This window comes from Pseudopodoces humilis, chromosome 3 (genome assembly GCF_049639895.1).
Source record: "Pseudopodoces humilis isolate 2021_Gansu_Grassland_sample_001 chromosome 3, ASM4963989v1, whole genome shotgun sequence".
Classification (NCBI taxonomy): Eukaryota; Metazoa; Chordata; class Aves; order Passeriformes; family Paridae; genus Pseudopodoces; species Pseudopodoces humilis.
The window spans coordinates 110,384,940-110,410,501 of record NC_142202.1 but is presented as its reverse complement, the minus strand read 5'-3'; the positions used below and the strand labels follow the sequence as shown (position 1 = coordinate 110,410,501).

Sequence of the window (25,562 nt, the reverse complement as noted above, 5' to 3'; positions counted from 1 at the left end):
TTTTGGTTTGGTTTGTTGGTTTCAACTGTAGGTGGGGTGGGTTTTTTTGGTTTTTTGTTTTTTTTTTTTTTTTTGTTTGGGGTTTTATTTGAGGGGGGAGGATTTTATTTTGGGTTTTTTTGTTTGTTTTGTTTTGTTTCGTTTTGCTTTGCTTTTTTTGCTTTTGCATTTGGGATTTTGTTAGTTTATTTTTTTTTGTGGTATTGCATTCAGCCCAATGAGGATTAAGTGCAAGATCAAAGCTTAAATCAGGGCCAAATTCTGAAGATATACTGTATTTTGGACCAGCAGAACCAACTTCATCCTTGTTAGTGGGGCTGCTTGTGTTATACTGAAGGACACTGCAAAATAAGACAGCAGAAAAATGAGGTGGGAAATTTTACAGTGGTTGGGGAGGCCCTGGCACAGGGTGCCCAGAGAAGCTGTGGCTGCCCCTGGATCCCTGGAAGTGTCCAAGGCCAGGTTGGACTGGGCTTGGAGGAACCTGGGATAGTGGAAGGTGGCCATGGCCATGGCAGGGGGTGGAACAAGATGATCTTTAAGATCCCTTCTAACCCAAGGCATTCCATGATTTACATGACCCCAAGACATGACCCCGAGACACCATTTAAAGGAGGGAAGCACCAATTCTGTGTGCCAGCAAGGAAACCTTGAGGCTGCTTTTTATCAGGCAGAAATGACATCTCCACACTGGGACTGCTCTCCCAGCTACCTTCTGTCTTCCTACCTGTGCACGCTCCGGGAAAAAATTCCAAGCAGGAAGGACCAGGAGAGTTTTGGAAGAAGGCTGTTTTACTCCAGACACAAGAATAGTGCTAGCCTCAAGCCTTGGATTCACTATCCAAATTATGGGAAGACCTGGGATCTTTATTGAAGAGAACACTCACATCACCAGAACATAGAACTGGCTCAGAACTCACCCAGCCTCAGCTGCTCGGGCTCCTCTGCACTTTTATTGCTCCCCATCAGTCATAGCTTTTCTGGAATCACTCATGGCTGACATTTCTGATGCAATAAAGGCACAGATAACCTGTGAAATGAAATCAGGGTTTTCCTGTTGGGACATGTACTGTCCCCATTGTCTGTCTCCATTTAAGCAGCACATGCTGGCATGGGCATGGTTAATGGGGCTGGGATTACAAGTCAGATGAAATATTCCAGTGTATTTTTCAGTGGAAGGAAAAGAGAGATGTTTTCATACCTGAGTTGTCCAAAACCCAATTGGACCATCGGAAATACACGGAACCTGCACTCCTACCAGGCCCATCTCCTTGGGCTTTCAGACTAGTGAATTGTGTTGCATCACTATTGTTCTCAATGACTCTCTGAAAGGAGGTTGGAGCCAAAGGATGGCTGGTCTCTTCTCCCAAGTAACAAGCAATAGGATAAAACAACCTCAAGTTGCACCTGGGGAGGTTTATGTTGGATACTAGGAAAAAAAAAATCTTTCACTGAAAGAGTGGTCAGGCATTGGGACAGACTGCTCAGGCCAGTGGAGTCACCATCCCTGGAAGTGTTCAAGAGGCAGGTGAATGAATGGGATATTTGGGGACACGATTTGGAGGTGAACACAGTGGTGCTGGGCTAGCAGCTGGACTCAACAATCTTAGAGCTATTTCCCGACCTTAATGATTTTGTGGTTCTAAACACAATAACAACTACAAAAAGATCTTTAATCAGCACAGACTGGATGTTTGTTTGCCGCCCAGGACAGTGAGGCTGAAGGGGAGCCTTGCAGACCCTGTTGAGGTAAGGTATTACTGAGTAGGCCTGTATATCACACTGCCAAGCCTTTAAAAAATACGGCTTGTCTGTTATGATTTGAAGCGCTTTTATACACGATTTTAATTTAACTCCTTTGTTAGGGTCACTTCAAGCACGGCTCATTAATTTGTCAAGAAAAGACAGAGGTGATTGCTGTGACTGCTATAGTCTTGCACAGCTGGACAGTCAGAGATGTCTATCACATAGTTTATCTTTCTGTGAAATGCCTGGGTATAACAGAGATACTGCGATGTATTTACAGATAGAAATCCCTGTCTTGAAAAATCATCCTAATATCAATATAAATATGAAAGAGCAAGCAGCACAATGATGAATGTGTTTTGTGTGTTTGTGCAGGTGCCTTTATACAAAATCAGGAATATAATTCTGGACAGTCATCCAGAAGCCATGTAGTCCCTATCCCCACACTACAGCAGGGTGCTTTGCTCCTTCTTGATCAACCTTTAACCTGATACAAACTGAAATATATTTTTGTTGAGAGTTATGTTTGAGGTAGCATATGAAAAATGGTCCTTGTGCAGGAAATTTGAGGCTCACAGCAAGGAATAAAAGGGAAGCAAATTATCAAAGAATGGCTCATTCCAGCAGCAATTCCCATGCAGAGCATTAAATGAGATACAACAACTAATTCTCTCTGTCACATGGCACACACAGGCAGCAGGGCTGGAGTTCAAACTACATCAATTCTGACTTCTCCTAACCCCAAAGTGCCTGGATTTGGTAACCTTTGTGCAGGTTACAGGCAGGCTGCTCTGTGGAATTGCACAGGGTTTTATAAAAGAAAAGACAACTTATTCCTGTGTAAATATGCAAGTTTTTCCTCCTGTGAGCAGGCAAAGGCAGGATGCTAAAAATCTCCATGTCAAGAGCTGCAGATATTGTAGCACTTTCCAAAGTTTTATCTGCTACACTCCTCAAGTCAATGTGTGGAAGTGAAACTCAGGTGCTTAAGCTAAGTTTAAGATCTCTGTTAATTTAAACTTATTTAATTTTAGGTTAGATATTCAGAGGGGCAGTGTGGAAGGCATATTCTTATGTAAAATTTGCCATTCACAGCGGATGTACAAAAAAGGACAAATTCAGTTCAAGTAAGTAAAAGGAAGGACATTTAAGATGATCATGGAAACTGAGTATATTTTAAGAAGTAAGGATTAGAATCATAAAACCATTTAGTAAAGAGATTGTTTAACTTGTCAAAGCAAATCTGGAAGATATCATTATACCTGTGAAAATACATTGCAAGAGTAAATACCAGTGAGGAATCTCTCGATAATAAAGGACAATGACAGTACAGAAACAAAAGAGTATAAGGCATTGACAGGTAAATTTGCATTTAAAAATAGAAGTAGTTTCCTCCTCAGATAATGAAATAGAAGAGCCTTTCCATAGAACTGGAAAGAGAATATTTCACATTTCCATTTTATATTATTTTCATTATTTTTTTCCCCACATGGCCAAAATTATATGATTAATTTTATTTATTTATTTTTTTATTTAATAGTTTGGGGATAGTTAAGGTGCCCTTAAGACTCTTTTGCAGTTTAGTAAAATGGTGGGAAAATCCATGTTAAAAACCTAGAGGGTTTTCCATCATAGGAGTGGGATTCTGTAATGGGTTCTTTATGAGAGCAATGGGATAAGAAATATCATGAGCATGAAGTGGGGGTTAAAACTTGAACAAAAACTGTTATGTCACATAATACTGCCTGATCAAGTTGTACTTTTGGAATCAGGATGAATTTTTTATTGTAAATTCATAATTCTTTCCCAACTTAGCAGTTGTGGGATGGGCCAGAAGAGGTGGGTGGTCATTGGGAACTCAGACTCAGACACATCTTCCCACACTGAAGGTGATGGCAATGGATGTAAAATAAATTTATGTGAAGGGATTCTGTGTCAATAGAATATTTATCTGTCTGATCAATAGTGAAGTTTTAACCTGTTACTAATTTTTTGCTTCTGGTAGAATTGAAATTGGGCATCAAAGCTGAATTGTAAGGAAGGACCAGTCATACCAGGGATAATGATGCTACAAAAAGTCTTTAATTATGTAGATATTAGACCCCAGATCTACTGTGTTAGCTTTTTTTTTTCATATTTAAAAAGAGTAATTGAATTGCAGCTTAACTGGAAATTCAGGCTTTTCCAAACAAGCACAATATATGATGTTTGTCCCTAAGATTTTTTTTGTTTTGAAGGGGAAAATGCCAAAAGCAGCCCCTAGTATATGAACCTTGTGTGAAGCCAGGATTTCCTGTGCAAATTTTCAAACAAATCTCCAAACTACCTTACATGGATCTTCACATTGCCTTTCCAATAGTAGTAGATAAATATAATAGTTTTTCATCACTGTTCTACTGGGCAGGAACCCTTCTGACAGCGTAGAGGTTAGAGGATCTATCACCAAGATACATTTCACCTCTGAGCCTTTAATTTTAAACTAAATTTCTGTTAGTATCTAATGTACATGGTAAACATATCAAATAATTTGTCATTCTCATTCAAAGGTGACAGCAGTGAATTCCAAGATTAAAGCAATTAGAAGTCCTACCCCTCATGTAACTCTGGTTGTTTGCTCTGACAATGGCCTTCCAAAACTCACCTGACTCCTCTTCAGAAAAGGAGTAGGAGGTAGGAAAGGTGAAAGGAGAGCAGGAGAAAGCAGAAGAAGAGGAAAGTAGAGAGGGCAGGAGAGATTTGGGAACAGGAGCACAGGACTTTTCATGTCTCTAGGGGAAGAAGGAGGGATAAATTGCCATATATCCTCCCCACCAGCCTTGGTCTTTGAAACTGAAGGGTTTGTGTTAAATTCAGTTAAAAATGAAGAGCAGCAGCTCAAGAGAAGCTATTCCCTATTCCAGTGTTCCCTCAGAAGTTAATAATGTTCAGATACACGCAGGAGATCCAGCAGTGTCCCTGCCATGCTTCTCAAGCCCTGTAAAGAGATCTGATCCCAGCACTGGTACCCTGGTGCTGTCAAACAAAACCTGCCTTGCTCATGTCACATATGGATTTATTTTCCCTCCTAACAACTAAGGGGACCTGTGACATAAGCGATGATTTACACGACACAGGCACCAGCAGAGAGGAGCTGCTGGCCACATCTCCAAGGGACCAGCCCTGTCCCCACTCTGCCTTATTTAACATGTGACTGGTGTCACCTCTATCAGCAGAGCTTGTCTGCTGTGACATTCGAGTGAGTGACGGCCGTGTCAGCTCCCAGGCCAGCCCGCTCTGCTGTCGCATCGCGCTCTTGGCCTCCGCTGCACGTCCGATGGGGAAAGGAAAAATTCTTCCACATGCTTTGTTAGCAGGAATCTGGTGAGCAGAGGGTTAAATGGCTTGGGGTGTGTTTGTGGGGTAGTGTACATGTGTATATATGCATACAAGTATGTGTGTGTGTATATATATACGTATTAGAAAAAAAAATTATATATCTATATATACATACACAGGCACCTTGGTTTGGCTGTAGGACCTTGTGCCCGCAGGCCACAGTCACATTATCATCTGGAAATTGGATAACGACAGCACAATGACAAATCCAGGTTGCCTGCAATAAGGTGCTAATCCCTTTGCTTTAATATCGGAGCAGCGTGTAATGATGTTTGGACATCACTCCAGTTTACTGACGACCCCACTGGGGCCGGCAATAGAAGCGTACAACTGTCTAACAAGCCATCAGGTGACCGCCGTCGTCAAAGCAACGGGGGATGCAATCTAATCTTCCCTCCATCCCTTCCAGCTCCCAATAAGGACCAGATTATAGAAGTGGCCCATCAATGCTTGGTAACTCGAATCAATTAACGTTAATTCGCACAATGCTATGATGTATTGTGATCACTTTCATTTCGGAGAAGGGGGAAGAAATTGCTATAATTCACCTAAAATGAGGTTGTCTATGGTGCTGAGGTATTAATTGGGTGTCCATATTAAATGGAAAAGGAGCACGGTAGTGAAGGAAAAGTGGATGAGTGACTCTCTTGGCTGCTATTGACCTATCAGAAGAAGACAGTGCCCTTTTCCTTTGCTTTTATCTATTACAGTTTTCCCTATTGCGTGTCAAGTTGATGTATTATAAAAAATTCATTTGGTGACCTTCCACCCCCCTAGCAGATTAAACAATTTCACTGGGATGGCATCATTAACAGGGCCTTGCATTTAATGATGATTTCTCTAAAAGGCCACGGAGATTCGATTTTAAGCTAACAGATTTATTGCACTATTATAACATATCGTAAAAAACTGTACCACCTACGGTCTGGTTTTAGGATAGAAACTGTTTAAGAGTTTATGTGGAGCTTAAAGTGGTATTACCTTGGGATACGCAGCACGGCAAAGCTCTGACCTCCGGCGGGATGCTGTTTACATTTAATAAAAGACATTTCTCTGACAGTAAACTTGGGCAGTGTGTTATGGAGGAGGCCTGCCTTAGCTCCTCACCACTGGCTTTGTAAATAGGGGCATTTCCACTGATCTATAGCAATTAATGGAAGTCACTAATGAATCTGGAGAATATTTCTCTCCTCTCTGATGCATCTGCTCTGTCCCTGTCAGAGTAAAGGCTTCTGGTGATCCCACATCTAGACCCTTCATCAGTTTCATTGTTCTGATGGAAGAAGGGCCTAGAGGGGAAGTCATAGGAGGAGAGGCTGAGGTCACTTGGTTTCCTCAGCCAGGAGAAGACTGAAGGGAGACCTCACTGCAGTTATATCCTCCTCATGATGGGGAGAGCCTGCACTGATCTCTGCTCTGTGGTGACCAGTGGCAGGACCTGAGGGAATGACATGAAAATGTGTCGTGGGATGTCTAGGTTGGATGTGAGGAAAAGTTTCTTCACCCAGAGAGTGGCTGGGCACTGAACAGGCTCCCCAGGGCAGTGGTCACAGCACCAAACCTGGCAGAGTTCAAGAAGTACCTGGACAATGCTCTCAGGTACAGGGTGGGATTGTTGGGTCTGTCCTGTGCAGGGCCAGGAGCTGAGCTCCATGATTCTCTTTGATTTCTTTCTATAATATAGGAAACTATGGGAAATAAAAGTCATCCTTCAAATATCTTTTCTTGCTTAAAATAGGAATGACCTCAGACTCCTCATTGTCTTCTGATGCTCATGTTGCTCTTCCCCATCTGTATTAATTGGTGACAAAATCTGCAGGGGGAGACAGAGCTCCAACAGTGCACCTGAGAGGGCAGAGGTCTGCTTCATTTCATCATTCCATGACTTCAGAACCCGTTCTCACCCAAAAATGTTGAATTCCTCACAGTCCTTCCACTGAATATGTACCTCCTTTGCCTGCCACAAGTCCTCAGCTTGCCTATGCCCTGTCCTTGCTGCACCTCCCTTTCTTGAATCCCTTGAAGTCACCAGCAATCCCCACCTTTTCAACAACAAAGAAAAATGTCTCTTCTGCTGGATCATGATTCATTTAGTCATATTGTTCCCTAAATTCTTCCCAATTTCTTTCCACTTCCAAGGATATATTGATTTTACAACACTAGCATTGCAGACATACCAGACAACTGTTCGATTAATTTCAATGTCTATTAGGAAATTAAATATGCCAGGGGCTGTTCTTTGGCACCAAGGCCAGCTGACATATTTCAGCATGGACTCATCCAAACTTCCAAGTGAAAATATTTTCTGACTGCATTAGCTCCCAGATAATTTGAGAGTTGTTCTGGACTTTGCCATTGGACAAACCAGAGCTTAAGAGGGACTGACAGTTTAACGGTAGAGGTGATCAGGTGTCAGTGCCAAGACTTGTTTTTGGCATCATTTAATTTTCTAGTAGACCTATATCCACCGACTTTAATGGACCCTTGACCCAGGCTGTGATCCTCATCTCCTTCTCTTTGAAGTTAATTGATAACAGTATTTCTTCTCCTTCTCCTTCTCCTTCTCCTTCTCCTTCTCCTTCTCCTTCTCCTTCTCCTTCTCCTTCTCCTTCTCCTTCTCCTTCTCCTTCTCCTTCTCCTTCTCCTTCTCCTTCTCCTTCTCCTTCTCCTTCTCCTTCTCCTTCTCCTTCTCCTTCTCCTTCTCCTTCTCCTTCTCCTTCTCCTTCTCCTTCTCCTTCTTCTTCCCACTACTATTATTTTTGTAGACATTATTATAATGGCATGATATAACTATATTAGTAATGGTATTACTATATTACATCAGATTAGTTATCAAGAAGAAATGCCTCCCTGTGAGGTTGGTGAGGCCCTGGCACAGGGTGCCCAGAGAAGCTGTGGCTGCCCCTGGATCCCTGGAAGTGTCCAAGGCCAGGTTGGACAGGGCTTGGAGTAACTTGGGATAGTGGAAGGTGTCTCTGCACTTGGCAGGGGCCTGGAGCAAGATGATCCTCAAGGTGCCTTCCAACCCAAATCATGATATGATTTTATATTTTATGATTATAGTTATTATTGCACTTGTAATTGAAACAAGTTCTCCTTTATTTCAGGGATACTTCATTTCCTCTGCCCCAAATCCTTCCACCAAGTTTCTCAGTTAATCCATAATACCTGCAGCAGACCCTCCAGTTTCTGTGCCCTTGAGCTTCCCTGCTGCTAAAGGACAGGCTCTTGCTCTCCTGTGGAGCCTCAGCCTGTTCAGCAGACATGAGTAGGCACTGCTGGTGACAGGATCAGGGATCCCTGGTGTCCCTGCTGACTGAGGCATCCCCAGCCTGCTGTGCCCACGTCTAGGAGAGCTGCAGGGCACCGAGCACCAGAGCTGCTCCCTGTCAGCAGGGAATTGCAAACCAGCCTGCTCCTGCTCAGCACGAGACTGCAGGGCAGTGGCAAGCAGCACATCCTTCATGCCCACGGGAGGAAGGCAAAGGCAGGTCTTGCTCTGGTTCCTGCTGGGCTACGAGCACTCATCTACCTCCCCCTCCCCAGGGCAAAGCTGTCCCAGGAAAGGCCTATTTTCCTTCCAGCATGAATCAGCATGGGAGCAGCAGGATGCTTCTTCCTCCTCCTCCACACTGACATCATTTTAAGGAATATGACTTTCTGTGTGCAAGGTTGTGCCCTAAGGCAGGGGCTCCCTCACAGCACGAGTCAGGTTGGGCCATGTGGGATGTAAACACCACATTCCATGCCATGTTAACCAAGTTCAAATTACCCCCAAACAGACATTCATTTTTACACTTCTGTTTTAAGTATTCATGTCTAGTTTTGCTCTGTTCTGTTTTCTTCACTGTTATTTTACCAGAGAGAGAAAGAACAAGGGGGTAACAGTTCTAATTAAAAGAGTTCTAAAATAGAAGACAAGTGAGATTTTTTACTGTGAGGGTTCCCCAGGTTCTCCAGAGAATCTGTGGATGCCACATCCTCTGGAAGTGACCAAGGCCAGGATGGATGGGGCTTGGAGCAACCTGGGATAGTGGAATATGTCCCTGCCCATGGCAGGGGGTAGAACTGGAAGATCTTTAAGGTCCCTTCTAATCCAAGTTTTCTATGATTCTGTGATTCTGTGACTCTGTGATTTTATGATTCTATGATTCTACTGACCCCAGAGAGTGAGAGCTACTTCCTAGAACCACACCACCAGCCTTGCTCTATGCACTAGACACAAAACACAGTTTGACCATGTAGAGCCTGGCATGTGAATTCAGGGTATTTTTCTTATTTGTTTTCAGTTCTAAAGAACCCGAGGAGGGAAAATTTTTTGGATTTTACAGAAACTATGCCAAGACTCACCTAAACCTCTCTGTGCTCAGCTGGAGCCAGGGGCCTCACAGAAAACTGCAGCTCTTTAGCTTGAAAACAGGAATGGCTTGGTGTGTTTGCTCCTCCAGTAAGTTTTGGTCACACAGTTGAATACACATTTTTGGAACAAGGTGGATAACAGCACCTTATTGATGCCCTTGACATGAATTTCAAAACTTTGAGATTTTCCCACTGACAAAAATACAAGATAAAGAGCCAAGATAAGAACTAAAACTTCACTCCTTGAGTCTGCACATATCCTTAAAACCTTAGTTGATCTTTCCAGCAGCTGTAGTTCAGACCAGTATTTTTCATCAGCTCAGTATGAACACTTTCTCATTTGTAATGCAGAGTAATATTCTGAAAAAACATCCACAGCCATCACCCAAACTAGAAAGAAAGAGTTGAAAGCAAAGGAAACTTAAGCTCCATATTTCTTGTGTTTGTAAACACCTTTAAGCAAACAGTGGAGATCAATGAATGGCTTTTCTTCTTTCATTTCAAGACAATACCAAGCCCCCAGCCTCTTCATTGCAATTCATATTACAGCATTTTATATATATATATATATATATATATATATATATATATATATATATATAAAAAAAAAATTATATATATATGAGATACTAAATGACACAAAGCACTGGGAGAGGGAATGAAATGATCCAGGCTCAGAATAAAGTGTTGATTCATTATTCAAATGCAAAAGTGCTCTCCTGGGATGTTCTAATTTAAATTTCAGGCTTGGAAAAACCCATGTCTTTCAAGGGGCTGCCTGTAACTGCTTTATTTCTGTCTGCAGACTTTTCAGATTGGGAAGGTGATGGCAGGAAAAAGAAATGCAGTAAAGCCCTGTAAGTGCTGTGCTTGTGTGGAAGAACCAAGACTTTGTTCTTAGAGGAGCTCAAAGGTTTTCAGTGAAAATCTCTGCTGGACAGGGAACATTTGCAGGCTCTGCTGCTCTCAGTGAAAGTCACAATGGTGACTTTGGGGCTAAGGCATCATGAATCCATAAAATCCCTGTCTCTGCCACATACTTCCAACGTGATACCAGGGACATAAATTACTTTGTCCATTTCTCACTTTTCCATCTGTAAACTGGGGATTGAAACTAAAGGATTTTTTTCATACTTTGGTGCTGCTTTCTGCTTGGAAGTGATAACTGTTTCCTATTTCCATGCATGCTTCTCTCGCCCAAGGAATCAAAGGTTATGATAAGGTAAATTAGCAGGAAGAAAATAGGAACAGAAAATAACATCTGGAACTTTATTTCTGATTTTCCTTCAATTTTTTTTTTTCTTTTTCCCTTCCCATCCCTTTTCATGTGGAAGAAATGGAAGCAGACAACATTCAGAAATGTGCTTATACAGAAGACCCTACAGCATCTCTGTTCAAGTGCAGCCTTCAGATGGAGAAATTGAGAAGCAGCTTCCAGTACAGCCAAAAATCATTTTCCTGGACAGAAAGGTAGAATTTGCCTCCCTGTGGATGGAGACTTCTATTAATTCTGTACTACCTTGACATTTGAGATTTTTGACATTTGAGATTTTTGGAGCCAGGCTCTGCTCCATGGGGATCCAGCAATAGCAGCAGAGGAACGGGCAGGGATTGATCCCAGCAAGTTCCACCTGAACAGGAGGAAGAACTTCCCAGTGCAGTGACCGAGCCCTGAGCAGATTGTCCAGAGAGGGAGTGGAGTCTCCTCACTGGGGATATTCCAGAACTGCCTGGACACAATCCCTGTGCTCTGGGATGGCCCTGCTGGAGCTGGGAGGTTGGAGCAGACAATGGATCAACCACGATCCATTCTGTGATGTGGCCTCATCTTGAAAAGTTATGGTGAACTTTGTGACATTTGTAACATGTGACATAAATGCAAACTACCCTTAAACAGGGGGAATATATATAAAAAATAATTACAGCTGTTAAAATCATCAAAGCTTTATTTGCTGTTGCTGAGGAGACAGGATCTTAATTCTTGTGTTCTTCCTCCCAGGGTGAAAGAATTGACAAACTGGGGCCTCCTGCAGAACCCTGGGTTGTATCAGCCCATCTCAAGGACTCCTCTGAGGCTGTGCTGAAAGGTTTGGATGTGTTTTCCTATAGGAAGGGTTATGGCAAAGCACCTATGCAGAATGATGGTGATAAATTCAGTTCTCCCTGAGAAATAAGGCTGTTGAAAACCAGTCTTTGGGTTGAAAACAGAAGGCTGCAGTAGGAGTTTGGTGAGCTGCCCAGTCATATGCTACAGGAAAAAAAAGAATAAAAAAAAATGTTTTTACAAAGTATTTTTGTGCTCTGGTAATTTAAAGGAAGTATATCCTATAGTTTGTCTTTAAAAGGCACGTCTGGAGTCAAAAAAGGAGAGAAAGAAGAATTAGAAATCCTAACACTTGATTTTCAATTTATGTTATTTCTTTAGGGTCCATGACCATCTTTTTATCCCAGCAAATAATCTGGGATCTGATCTACAGACAGAAACTGCCTGTGAATTGTCATTAATATATTATAATGTCAAAGTGTTTTTTTTTTCATGGGGGATCTAAATTTTTCCCTTCTTGTCCTCATTTATCAAAATGCATGAACTCATGAAAGACTCGTGAAAACTCTTAAAAAACTCCAGACATGTGAGGATTTCCCTCAAGGTTGTGGGAACTTGCTTAGATATAGAACCTTGTTTAAGCAGAGTGCTGAACCAAACACCTGTGGATGGTCATATGCTGCTAAATTAGAATTTGTAAATTATAATGATTATAAACTTATTAGTTTAATTCCTAAAATATTTAAATATAAGAAGCACACACAATGAAAAGTTAAGTTCCTTATTGCACAGAAAGTATTTTGTTCACAGTAAAGCCATTAGTGTGTTATTTTGAGTTGAAAAATTCACATTTAGAGAAGATAAGTAGCATTTATTCTGTAGATCACAGCTTCTCACCCTTTCAGTCCCTGTTTCTGTTAATTAGCAATTCTTCCTACCCCAAGAAAGTTCCAGGATTACAGGTTAGAAAAATCCTTTGATGTTTTCTGTTCCTTTTCATGGCTTTCCAGGGCATATTCCTAAACTCCTTAGGTTTAGATGAGCCACAGGTTTTTGGATTATCTATTCATTGACAGTGGGAGGGAGGGAGGAAGGAAAAGAAAGAAAAAGAAAATAATAGAAAGAAAAGAAATAAAGAAAAGAGAGAGAGAAAGAGGGAGAGAGAGAGAAAGAAAAAGAAAGAAAGAAAGAAAGAAAAGAAAGAAAGAAAGAAAGAAAGAAAAGAAAAGAAAGAAAAGAAAGAAAAGAAAGAAAAGAAAGAAAGAGTCACTGAAGAGAAAGACACTTCACATTCTTTAAAAGATACATGCATCAAATTAATAGTCAATAAACTCCAGCAAAGGAAGAGCAGCACAGTACAGATGTTCTGCATGTAATAGTTTGCTGCAGTTTTTCCTTTGACAAACATCCTTATTGCACTCGTCTTTTGAAGCACATGAAAGCAGCATTTAATGGAAATGGGTCCCGTCTAGCACACTGAGGCTGCCTCATCTGACAGCAGCCAAAGTGCCTCGTGGAAGGCAGTTTAGCTCCAAATTAGCTGTGCTTCTACGTTAAATACCAGCTTGCCTGAGAGATCTTTGGGAAGACTCCCATATATATCTGTAATATTCTGAGCTTTGAAGCATATGTGCCTGAAAGCTGAGCTAGTCTCTGTTGAGAAGTACAGTACAGTACTCCAGGCTTCATCACACACTAGAAATGGCAATTATAAAGTATTTGAACACAGCTGACAAGGCCCTCTGTTAAAATCCATATTACAGTGAGTATGAGAGCCAAGAAAATCTTGGTAGTCTGTGCAGACACTGTCATAAGGAGGATCATATGAGTGGTAGATGGATGAACCAGGATCAGGCTGAAGCAATAAAAGAAATCTACATTTCCACATCTCCATCAAATCTATTCACAGCTTGAATCACTGATTGTTTATATATCACAGCTGATCCTGGAGACTCGTAATGAAATTGGTGATTTGGTTTGCTAGATACTGTATAGAAACAGAAAAAAAAAAAATGTAGTCAAAACTAATTAAGTATAAACAAATTAAATAGTACCAGAGTCACAGAGAGGAGAAACCTTATAATTTATGTTGCTAAATAATTAATATGTGTCAGGGTTTTGTGTAAGACCTTGTCTTGGGCAGTTCCTGGCCATAGTTCAGAGTTTGCTACTTTACAACATTGGTCAGTGCCCTGAACATGAGAATGGCAGAGTAGAAATGTCCTGCCCACATTCAGCTTTATGTACCTTCACCTGTGCTGCTTAACTGCAATAAAATGTCAAACCACCTGCTTAATAAAGCAAATAGTTATGACATGTTGTCTTTCAGCAGGCAAAAGTCTGTGTTTGTGATCACTGGAGCAAGTCCAGCATCCTGAGGAAGTTCTGGCATCTCACCCCCACCTGAACCAACATTTGGAAATTTGTCAGCCTTTAGGATTTCACCCCTTTCACCCCAAGAGGCTGAATGCAGACCAGACCTGGCCTTGGCTGGTGCTCAAAGATACACACAATAAAATGGGGATCCAGTTGCAAAGTAAATTATAACTTTTAAAAAGAGCCTACAGAAATAACAATCATGGCAAGGGCAAATGTTGGGCCAGAATTCATTCCCTGATAGATCACAACAAGAGGTAACATGATGGAGAAATTCTGTTTACTGGTTTTCAATTTAATGCTCCCCATGGAGATTTTCCCTGCCAGGTTTCCAGCTGACAGTATCTCCTGTAGTGTCTCAGGCCACTCACCACAGACACTTTCCTTGGCCAAATACCTTTCAAAGCATCTCACAGAGCTGGAGAAAAATTCCAAGAGATTTAACAATAGGACAGGAGGGAATATGCTCCACAGATAAGGTGAAACACCTACAAATCAGGAAAGAATTGAAGATTCAGCTTGTCCCTTAGTTACAGTGTTTGACTCCTTGAGAACACCCCCTTAGGACAGTCTCATTATCACTCTCCCAACCTTGGTGAAGTACTTAGTTACACAAGACATGAGTTAAATTAAAAAATAGGCATTTGGAACTTTCTAGTGTGTCTCTATAGCTCCTGTTACCCTTGTTGATCCCTCTAACACCTGCATTCACATTACAACCCCATAACACACAGAAAATGCCATTTCACAATGAGCTCAAAGTATAAATATTTAGAAGCTGAAGCCCTCTAACTCCTCAGGAATTTGTTTTCTGAGTCCCTCAGTGTGAAATTTTCTGGAGCTAGACACAATGTTTAGGATGAAGATGGATAATGAATTTAGGCTTTCTGAAGTCCCTTAAAGTCATGAGGACTTCCTGAGGTCCTTAAGTGGCACTTATGTGGTTGCTGCTAATTGCAATATGATTTTTTCTGACTCTCCAGGGCTCACCCAAGTGCAGGTCATAGAGGGATGTGCAAGCTTTTCCAATCTGGCTGTCTCCAGCTCAGGAACAAACTGGAGACTTGTGTTCACTGTCACATCACCTCCAGGTAAACCCTATATTCTGTGTATTTTTTTTTTTTATTTGTTAAAATCAAAGCCCTACATGTGGCCTGAATTTATAAAAAATGAGTTAAACTTTGTTTGAATGGGTGGAGTGATGCCAAACCTCTAAATAGCCTGAGTCCTGTTCCACATCCAAGTTGGCATTCCCCAGGCAGCAGGAGAGCTGGGTGATTCCTGTGCTATTCATGCAAGATCTTGCAAATCTAATGAATAAGTAAAGAGAAGTCAGAAAAAGGTGCCTCTTTCTCCCTGGATTCCCTAGCATGTATCCCAAGAAATTAGATATTTGAAACCACTTAAGTTGCCAGAGCAAACTTTTTCCTATAAATTGCAACCTCTCATTCCCTCTTATTTTACCCTGTTCAGAATTTTTCCATCTGTGCTCCTGGCTATTTTCATAGTGCCTTTTCCTGACTGTTTGCCTGCACCTGCTCACCTTTATAGGTGGTTCTGCATGTTCAGAGCATGACTCCAGGACTGAGCTCTGCCAGGGCTCTCCTGAGAGCTTATGGAGATGATGTTGGCACCTTCAGAGGCTCCTGAGCGGCTCAGTAAAGAGGAGGCAGGTGTGTTTATGCCTTCTTGGTAATGCCAGCTGAGGGGGGCACTGGGGGCAAGGTACCCTGTGAACTTTGCCTTGGAAAATCCTCAAGATGTCTGCACAGGGGAAGCGCCTCTGCCACTGTTTGGGGGCCTGAAATTATCTCTAAGTCTGTTTCTGAAGCTATAGAGGGCTCAAATTGTTGGTTTCCTATCTCAGGATCACTGCTGAGGCAAGTATGTGGAGCAGCAGGAACAGGTCTGGCACACAGTCCAATGACACATTCAGATATAGATGTTGTAAGACCATGTGTAAAGTCTCTATTATGGTATTGCATCCATCCATCCATCCATCCATCCATCCATCCATTATCCATCCATCCATCCATCCATCCATCCATCCATCCATCCATCCATCCATCCATCCATTATCCATCCATCCATCCATCATCCATCATCCATCCATCCACATCCATCCACATCCATCCATCCATCCATCCATCCATTATCCATCCATCCATCCATCCATCCATCCATCCATCCATCCACATCCATCCACATCCATCCATCCATCCATCCATCCATTATCCATCCATCCATCCATCCATCCATCCATCCATCCATCCATCCATCCATTATCCATCCATCCATCCACATCCATCCATCCATCCATCCACATCCATCCACATCCATCCATCCATCCATCCACATCCATCCATCCATCCATCCATCCAGCCAACCATCCATCCATCCACATCCATCCATCCATCCATCCATCATCCATCCATCCACATCCATCCATCCATCCATCCATCCATCCATCATCCATCCATCCATCATCCATCCCTGTCCATCCATCCATCCATCCATCCATCATCCATCCATCCATCATCCATCCATCATCCATCCATCCATCCATCCATCCATCCATCCATCCATCCATCATCCATCCATCATCCATCCATCCATCCATCCATCCATCCATCATCCATCCATCCATCCATCCACATCCATCCATCCACATCCATCCATCCATCCATCCATCCATCCATCCATCCATCCATCCATCCACATCCATCCATCCACATCCATCCATCCATCCATCCATCCATCCATCCATCCATCCATCCATCCATCCATCCATCCATCCATCCATCCACATCCATCCATCCACATCCATCCATCCATCCATCCATCCATCCATCCATCCATCCATCCATCCATCCATCATCCATCCATCCATCTCTGTATATAGATAAATATGCATGGATGTCTCTCTAGATAAATACCATTATAGATAATCTATCTATCTATCTATCTATCTATCTATCTATCTATCTATCTATCTATCTATCTATCTCTCATGTCTTGCCTCATCCAGAAAAAAACAGAGGGAACAAGTACATATGACTGGTGAAGTTGCCAAATGGAAGTGGGTAATGAAAAAATCTGAGGAAAAAAAAAATAAAAATATAAGTTTACAAACATTTAGGCTTCCACAAGTGGCTCATCCAAATCCAGTGCTTCCCATGACTTGGAAAAGGGAGAATTGGGGTGCAGGGAGCACTTGGAGGTGAGGCTTTTCAAGGGGGAGATTTTTGTGTACTTTGAGCTGCCAAACACATGCAGCTCCCACTACTTTCTCATCAGTGAGAGCAGGTGGAAAGTCAGCACCTCACAAGATCTGATTCTTTAGGCTGGAAGCACAGATTAATGAAATGTGTTTAGAAACCTGTTTCAGGTAAATCTCAAAATCTTTTTCTGAACAAAAGTCAAACAGATTTCCCTTTTCTGAACAATTTAACTAGTCAGAGAGTTACTAAGAATTAATAATAGAATCACAGAATGGTTTGGACTGGAAGGGATCTTCAAAATCATCGAGTTTCAAGTACCCTGTGTTGGGAAAGAACACCTTTCAGTAGACCAGGATGCTCAGAGCCCCTTCCAGACTGACCTTCAACACTTCCAGGGATGGGACAGCCACAGCTTCGCTGGGCACCCTGTGCTAGTGGTTAATATCTAATTTAAATCTGCCTTCTTTCAGCTTAAAGCCATTCCCCCATGGAGGGTGTTTGGAGGTATCAATGTGTACAGGCAGCTGATGAACCTATGCAAGTATCACCTTTGTAAATCAGATTATTGCACACTTTTAATGTTCATTGCAAAGGTACACACCAAAGGCACAATCCCTTTTGCTCCTTGTAATTGGCAACCATGCTGAAGACAGCATAAAGGTTTTTACACTTCCAGAATCTTACAAAGAAGATTTACTTTTATCATTTGAGATAAAAAAACCCTGAAATTAAACAATCAAATAGTAGATTTTTGTGATACATCTTCATGAACCAGTTGCTCTATGCACCTACCCTGCCATAATTCATTGTTTGTAGACAGCTGAGGAGGTGCAGCTGATGCTGAATGCATAATCCCAAATGTTTTAGTTGCAGTTCCTGGGGAGAGCAGACTATTCATAGCACCACTGCATTGTCTTTCTCCTTGTTTTACAGTAATATTCCCTTCACTGATATGGATCCCAATGGGTTTGATACATCCACTTTCCATTTAAACCAACAGCATCCTACTCACAAACTGTTAGAGTAGTGCAAAACACCTCTAAACACCTGTGTGTGTAGGGTCCTTGATACCCGAGAGATCTCTTCTCTCAGCTGAAGATCATATCTGTTTGTAGGCAGATTTCTCCCAATTAGAACATACTTCCCACCCTGTTCTGGTGCAGCCCAGCTTCGTTCAGGTGAACAACACTGACACAAATCTAATTTGTTTCTGCTAAAAGTACTTACAGTTACTTACCCCGGTCTCCAAGCCTCCATCTGACAACATTTCTCTTTTTTTTTAAATTAATTGAAGAAAAAAAGGCTTTTAGGTTTTTATTAAAAGCAGAAATCAAGTGAAATAAATATCCTTCAAAATGTTTAGAACTGTGGGGTTAGGACCAATAATGAGTCAGGTAGTAAGAGAGATATGGAGCTGATGTGCCAATCCACATCCTTCAAGGTGGTCTTCAGAGAGTAGCAGGGCCAGTTTTCCCAAACTCCTGTCCTTGCCCAGCACATCTACACTCAGAACTTGTTTTGGAAGTAATTTAGGGAATCAAAACCTCCCTCTACATCAAAAAGGCACCACTGAACATCTTCCAGTCCTTGCAACTCAGATCTGAGACCAAATCAACTCTTGAACACAGAAACTATGAGCAGCACCTGGCTTGATTTTGCCATTTGCTGAAAATTTTAGAATCTCTGGGTGCAGAGCATTACCCAGAGCTTCTGTCTTTCAAGAGACTAAATATTTACTGTGTAACAGCAGGGACACTGACATTTTTTATTTATAATGCTCATTATCAACGTGGTGGAAAATATTAACAAATTCACTGTGAGCTTTATGCATCATGGATTTAATCTTCATGCTGGTGAATGTTTCTGGGCTCCCCCTAACTTATATTGATAAGATTCAGGTGTAGCCTGTAAAAAAATCTGTATTAAGAACTGTCTTATCACAACCAGTTTCTCTTGCAGAAAATGTGCATGTTTTCTGTAGGGGCCTGATCTGTCTGGCCTCAGAAGCAGTTGCATTGTGAAGGTATTTTCTGGGGTTTCTGTCAGTCAAATTAATGGAAGAAATATTAAATATTGTTGAATGCAAAGAAGCTGTTATGCTTCAGGAAGCACTCAAAGCTTGAAACTTAGCTTGTAGAAATATTGTTACTTGTTTGGGTTGTCCTGGTACTCAGTCCCAAATAAATATTGTCCATTAATGCTGGATCTGTCTGGAGATAGACAGATTTATGGTTTGTCCCTGAACGCATCTTTAACACTGTTAAAAAGCTACAGGGTGGTGTTTTGGCTGTGAAATTACTGTGCTTTTGTGATAAACTGAATGCTTTAAATTCTCAGGGACCAAGTTCACTGTGCTGTCCCAGCCATTTGCCACCTTCCCTGTGCCCATGAGAGCCAGGGCCAGCATGATCCTCGTTGTCATACTGGCTTCAGCAGCATCTGCCTTCATCATTGTTCTTTCATTCTGCTGGCTCAGGAAGAGCAAAAGCCACAGTAAGTTGGAAATATCCACAAAAATTTATACTTGCAGATTCCTTGTTTTATTTAACAAATCTCCAGAGTGGCCACAATGGGTTTCAGACAATAGAACTCAGAGAAAGCTCTGGGATGTTCAGTAATTAGGATATGGTTTGTAGTTTATGCAGAGACAAGAGTTGGGCTTCAATAATCAATGTGGGTCCCTTCCAACTCAGAATATTCTATGATTCTATGACAGCACAAGGTTATACAGTTTTGTGCCTATGAAAGGTGTCTGAGTCCAGACAGATATTACAGAAAGTTTCTTCTTGGAAAAGATTGCTAAGCACTGGAACAGTCTGCCCAGGACAGTGGTGGAGTCACCATCCCTGGAAGGGTTCAAGGGAGTGTGGACATGACATTTGGTGGCATATTCAAGCAATATTGTACTATATGTTCAACAGTATGTTCAAGTTTTTCTTGAACTAATAATTTCTTCTGAGCAGAGGATGTACTGAGGGTGATGTGACTGTGTGTTTCATTGCAGAAACGAGGACTGAACAGCCTCATCTACCACGGGACAGCACCAAGAGACCCAGTGAACAGTCACAGCCTCCTGCAGCTCCCACCAAGCCTTGCTTCAATCAAGGACCAAATAAAAGTGGAGTGTCTGTAGCAGGAGGTGAGACTGCAATTCATAAATGATTGGACACTAAAAGAGTCAGTTTATGTCTTTTAACAAGTTCAGGTGTTCCCTGGGATGTGATGGAGTCACCATCGCTGCAAGTGTGCAAAAAGTGTGTGGGATGTGGCAGCTGGGGAGAGGTTTAATGGTGAATGCAGTGGTGCTGCCTTGGTGGTTGGACACAATGATCTGAGAGGTTTTTTCCAGCTTCACTGATTCTAGGATTCTATAGGTTTGTATAGGACCAATGGCACATTCTCAGAAGGTCAATCTCTTTATTACCTCCTCCTTCTCCCTGAGTTTTTTCTGTTTGTCATTTCATCTCCTTCAATACAGATGGAGTGAATTCCCAGCTACACTGAAGGCAGCAGCATAATCCCCCTCATGCTCATGCTGTGATTTTTGGGGTGTCCAGTGCAGGAGCAGGGCCTGGATTTCAGTGATCCTTTTGGCTCCCTTTCCCACGGGTCAGGATATTCTATGATTCAATGAGTCCATGATTTCTCCCAGTGTTTTTGGAGTAGGGCAGGGACCAACACTCCTGGTGTCCCCACATGCCTGGAGGAGCAGGGCTCCTCCCTGCCCAAATCTCCAGGTGCTGGAGGGGGACCAAAAGCTCTGGGCAGGTTTGGAGGTTATGAAGAACTGCACTGTTACACTGGAGGTAAAAAAAACACCCAGGGCTGGTTTGCACAGTCCCTGTGAGTCCAACCCAGCAGCCCAAAGCAACTCCACTCTCACCCACCCACCCTGTGTCCCACTCTGCTCCCCGGGGTCCTGCCACAAACAACCCTTTCCTGCACACCTCCTCCAGACTTGTCCTTTCATCATCTTCTGATCAAACCCGGCTCCTTCTGAGGTCACAGGAAAGCAGACAGCCCCAGGGGCATGTGGCTGGCAGCACAAAGCACTGGCTTCCCTTTCTGCAAGTGTGAAATGTTCTTACAGTAGCTGAGGGCTTTTTTTTTATCTCACCTGCCAACAGCACAGATCTAAGGGCATTCAGATAACCCTGCTGAACCCCCCGTTTACTCTGTTTTGGGAATTTCTTTTTCCTCCTTCTTACTGAAGCCTGTGGATTACATAAGAGGCAGGAAGAAGCGAGCTGGAGTTTTTATCTCCTTTTAATTAGTGTCTGTCACAAAAGCAGAGGGAGAGAAAAGGAGAGAGGAAATTCTGCAGTTTATGTGTTTTGATATTTGCCATACTCTTCCAAAACACAGCATTCAGCTGTGTGCCTTAGGACACATATCTGCTATAAATTCATTTTTTATCTAATTTGTCTGAGATCTAAGCTTCCTGTGGAGGTCTGAGATCAAAGGATCTGATTCTGTCTGATGTTGGCTCTGACACATAATGCGTGCTGACTTAGTTCTGTCTATAAACTCACAGTGGGAGGCTGCCACTCTCCCTTGGCACCTTTACATAGTGAACTTTCATTTTGGCTGGGGAGGCTGACAGGTACATCTCTGATTGGAGCCGTCACGTAAATAATTCATGGAAAGAATTTTTTTGTCAGAAAAAGGCAATCCAGCCATTTAGAGTCTTTTAGGAATAGTTGCAAGACAAAAAGATTCCCCAATATGTTCAAATCTAAACAAGGATAACAATATCTTAAGTGAATTTAATACATATGACTTGGAAATGTCTAATGTTTGATTCCCCCCTATTTAAAGTACTGTTGGTTTTGGAGAGAGAGAGAAGAAATCAAAGCTGCACTCTTTTTGTTTAGTTTCTGCTTTGTAGCTCTTCCCCTCATAAGAAATACTGCTTTTCTAACACAATTAAGTGTTCAGAGCCTTTATTTATGAATCACCACAGTAAGACTTGCAAAACAGAGATTTTCTCATTGGTGGGTGCTTGTAGAGTGCAAAGTCCAGTGGATCAAGGGCCCTGGATGTTGTAGCAAAAGGAGCAGCTGAGGATGGAGATGAGGGAGAAACCACCATGCACAGCTCTGCAGTCCAGCACAGAGATGTGATCGAGACGTTGCCTTGCCTAACCTGGGTCTAACAAGAAAAATCTCCTTAGCTTCTCGTAATTATCTCTCTCTTGACGAACTTTTGATGGACTTAGTCATTGTTAACAGAACACATCTGGAGGTAGAGGAACATATTGTTTCTTTTTGCTTTTTGCAGTTTTTTCTGCTGGTTCAACAGAGAGCTTGTATCCTCCTACAACTTACATTTCCAAGCTTCGATTTTCTGTCCTTTCCCTGAACCTTTTCAGGATTGTACCTGATTGATTCTTATTCTGACCCCCTTGGACACCTTCAGCTAGAAATTATTGTGTGTTCCTGAAGATGTTACCCCAGTCTGTAAACTGGGTCTCCCCTTCTGGCTCCTAGCTTGCCCAGATCAGCTCCTTCTCCTTTCTTTCTACCAGTTTGCCATTTTTCCCTTGTTTTACAAAATTTCACTAGAATCAATTTTAGTTTAATTTCCAAATCACCAGTGGAAACATTGAATATCTTCCATTTCAGTAGTAGTGTCTGGTACTACTGCACATCCCTGAGAATTATTTCCTATACATTATTTCTGCCTGAGCTCTGTTAGCTGGTACTTAATCCAGTTAATCATATGCTTTCATGATATTGAATAGTTTGTATTTAATTTTTAAATATCAGGAATCTCATGGCAGTACTTTATCCTTGAAACTGTTTCTATCCAGAAAACTTGTAGCCTCCTCCATTGATTCAAACTTGGTTGAAAAACTTTATTTCCACCGTTGAAAATGGCACCTTTGAAGATGAGAGAGTCAATAAATCTCCAGAACTAACAAGAAGCTTTGGTGTAGGAGATCATGACCTTATTATCTTGTTTATGTGTCTAAAGAAGAAAATTGAACCTGTGATGTATGTAATTTGTACTTTAAATCAGCCGACTACCTAAAGTTAAAGACAGCTTAAGAAGGAAAAGTGCTAAACTTAATAATATATCTGACTGCTGAAATTTTGGAAACAGCTTTCTGGTGAATTCTCAAGAGGCACAACCCTGAAATTTAAATTTACAAGAGTACAAGTTGAAAAGAAACAGCAACACCCTTTAACAGAAAAAAATGAGCACAATCATGAAGTCATTGTCAGGGCTGTCAGAGTTCAGATTGGTCAAGCAGTGTCTGGACAACCTTTCTGAAATATTATTTCATTTTAGGAGTTTTTGTGAGAAGCAGGGGAGGTACTCAATGACCCTTCCAATTTGCAATATTTTATGATTCAGAAAATATAAGTTCAATTATATGAATGACAGGAAATGCAGAAGAGAATGGATCAGAGCAAAAGATCCAAACATCCATGAGGCTGAATGTCACAGGCTGTAAAGAGTTAAACTGAAAGGACAAACCTAAAATATCAGAAGAGGTAATAACACATTTTCTGGTATTATTTGTGCTAAGGACCTACAATGTGTGCTGATAAATGGACTAAAACAACTGATTTTGTCTACTAACATGAGACATTGACCAGGACTAGTTCTGGAATGAGTACTGAAGGTTTAAGTGTAGGCTGATGGCACTTTTTTTCGTGGGGAGAGGGAGAAAATTACAAGAAAATTATAAATGTTTTTAGCATCCACATGATGCTACAAATTTGGCTGCGAATCAAGGGACACACTGCCAGCTCAGAAATTATCTGCTGTGTCACTACAAGTAACCCTGTCTCTGTTATTGACAACCATTTGATATATAAAGATGTAAAAAATTCCACATGTAAAATGTATAGTTTACATTTATATTTTCTTGCATTTTTTCTATGTAATTTTTTAAAAACAGCATTGCAGGTTGCAGTCTCAGTATTTCTAACATTTGAGACCTACTCAAGAAAAAGTTCTACCCTAAGTTACAGCCTGTTTCAGAAAAGGATGGTGCATTTTATGGGTATTAAAATGTCTTCAGTCTTAACAATATATAGCTCACTAAGAAACTGTGATCTATACAATTGATTATTAAACATTTATTTAAAATTTTTCTAAATGTTGGAGACGCCCTAGCAGCTGTTAATGTGTCAATAAACACAAACCGGCCGGGTTTGTTGCTTTTTATTTGTGGACATAGCTAATGATTGTTTGTCTTTGCCAATTCATTTCTGTCAAATTGAAATTTATAGCCACTGGAGCTATTTCTGTAAGAGTAATTGCTTTTTAATTTATCATAGAATTATGGAATGCTTTGGGTTGGAAGGGACTTTAATAATCACCTACTTTCTCCCACCCTGGGCAGGCACACCTTCCACTATCCCAGGTTGTTCCATGCCCTATTCAACCCTTCCAGAGATGGGGCAGCCACAGCTTCCCTGGGCAACCTGTGCCAGTGGCTCACCACCCTCACAGGGAAGGATTTTTTCCCTAATCTTTAACCTAAATCTCTCCTGTTCAATTTAAAACTCTTCCCCCTTGTCCTATAACTGTCTGCCCATGTAAAATGGGGGAAAAAAAATGTATTGATGCGTTTAACACACAGTAAAGGCATAAAAAGTGGACATGAAGTTGGGGTCTTATAATTATTGTAAGAAATTAACAAGTCTTGCTTTCACAGCTAAGGAAGGAAGTGGAGCAGTGGGAGCTGCCACAGGACATGCAGAGGAGCTGAACCCGCAGCCCAAGTGGCCAAGAAAGCCCCGCAAAGTGCAGCCCAAGAGAGGTGACAGACACACCTTTCCCTCAGCCAGGAAGAGTGACAGTCACCAACAGCCCCACAGAGCAAGATCTCCTGGTGACTCTGAGGAGCTCCCGGGGTGCTCCAGCCAGGAGGAAGCGCCCCAACCTTCAGCTGGGTACAAGCAGGAAAGAGAGAAGTGTGACGGGATGTCCCAACACCAGAATGATGTCAGAGAGTGCGTTGCCATGGTGGCAGCAGAGGGGTAACGCGGCGATGGGAGGGGGTGAACCACTGTGGTCACTGTGGGGCTGTGGTCAGAGAAAACCATGCAGGGTTTGGGCTGGGGGACCACAGGGCCAAAGGAACCTGCAGCCAGCTGCCAGGCTCTTTGGTGATGACCTTTCTGAGCTTCCAGAATGGGGTGGGTGCATCCAAACTGCCCTTTGAGACTGACTACTGACCAAAGCCTGGCTACTCCAAAAGTGTCTCCAGGAGCTGTTTTGGGGAGTGCTTAGTGGATCAGCTTTGAGATTGCGTTCGAAAGCAGCCAGGGATGAGCCCAGCAACCCAACAGGGTTTCCGACACTACAATGTTGTAGCATGGATGTTGTCTTAGTGTCTCAAGCATTGCTGGTGAATATGCATACATGTAAATATACAGAAATTGTCTCATTTCTTCCAGCCACACTTTTAGTTTCATTCAAAG

At 41.9% G+C, this 25,562-nt stretch overlaps 1 protein-coding gene across 8 annotated transcripts in view; it reads left to right on the top strand.

Annotated features, from left to right (window-relative positions):
• Nucleotides 1-25,247, top strand: part of PKHD1 (PKHD1 ciliary IPT domain containing fibrocystin/polyductin) — a 234,539-nt gene extending 209,292 nt beyond the window's left edge. For 7 of the 8 annotated variants that reach the window (XM_088053430.1, XM_088053431.1, XM_088053432.1 and 4 more), the window contains 6 exons: nt 10,815-10,950; nt 11,480-11,567; nt 14,884-14,991; nt 19,459-19,614; nt 20,126-20,260; nt 24,794-25,247. In XM_088053430.1, the coding sequence (XP_087909556.1) occupies nt 10,815-10,950; nt 11,480-11,567; nt 14,884-14,991; nt 19,459-19,614; nt 20,126-20,260; nt 24,794-25,122 (952 nt within the window). In that variant the 3' untranslated portion in view covers nt 25,123-25,247. The remainder of the gene's footprint in view (nt 1-10,814; nt 10,951-11,479; nt 11,568-14,883; nt 14,992-19,458; nt 19,615-20,125; nt 20,261-24,793) is intronic. The other variant, XM_088053434.1, reaches the window with a different exon arrangement.
• The last annotated feature ends 315 nt before the right edge of the window (nt 25,248-25,562 follow it).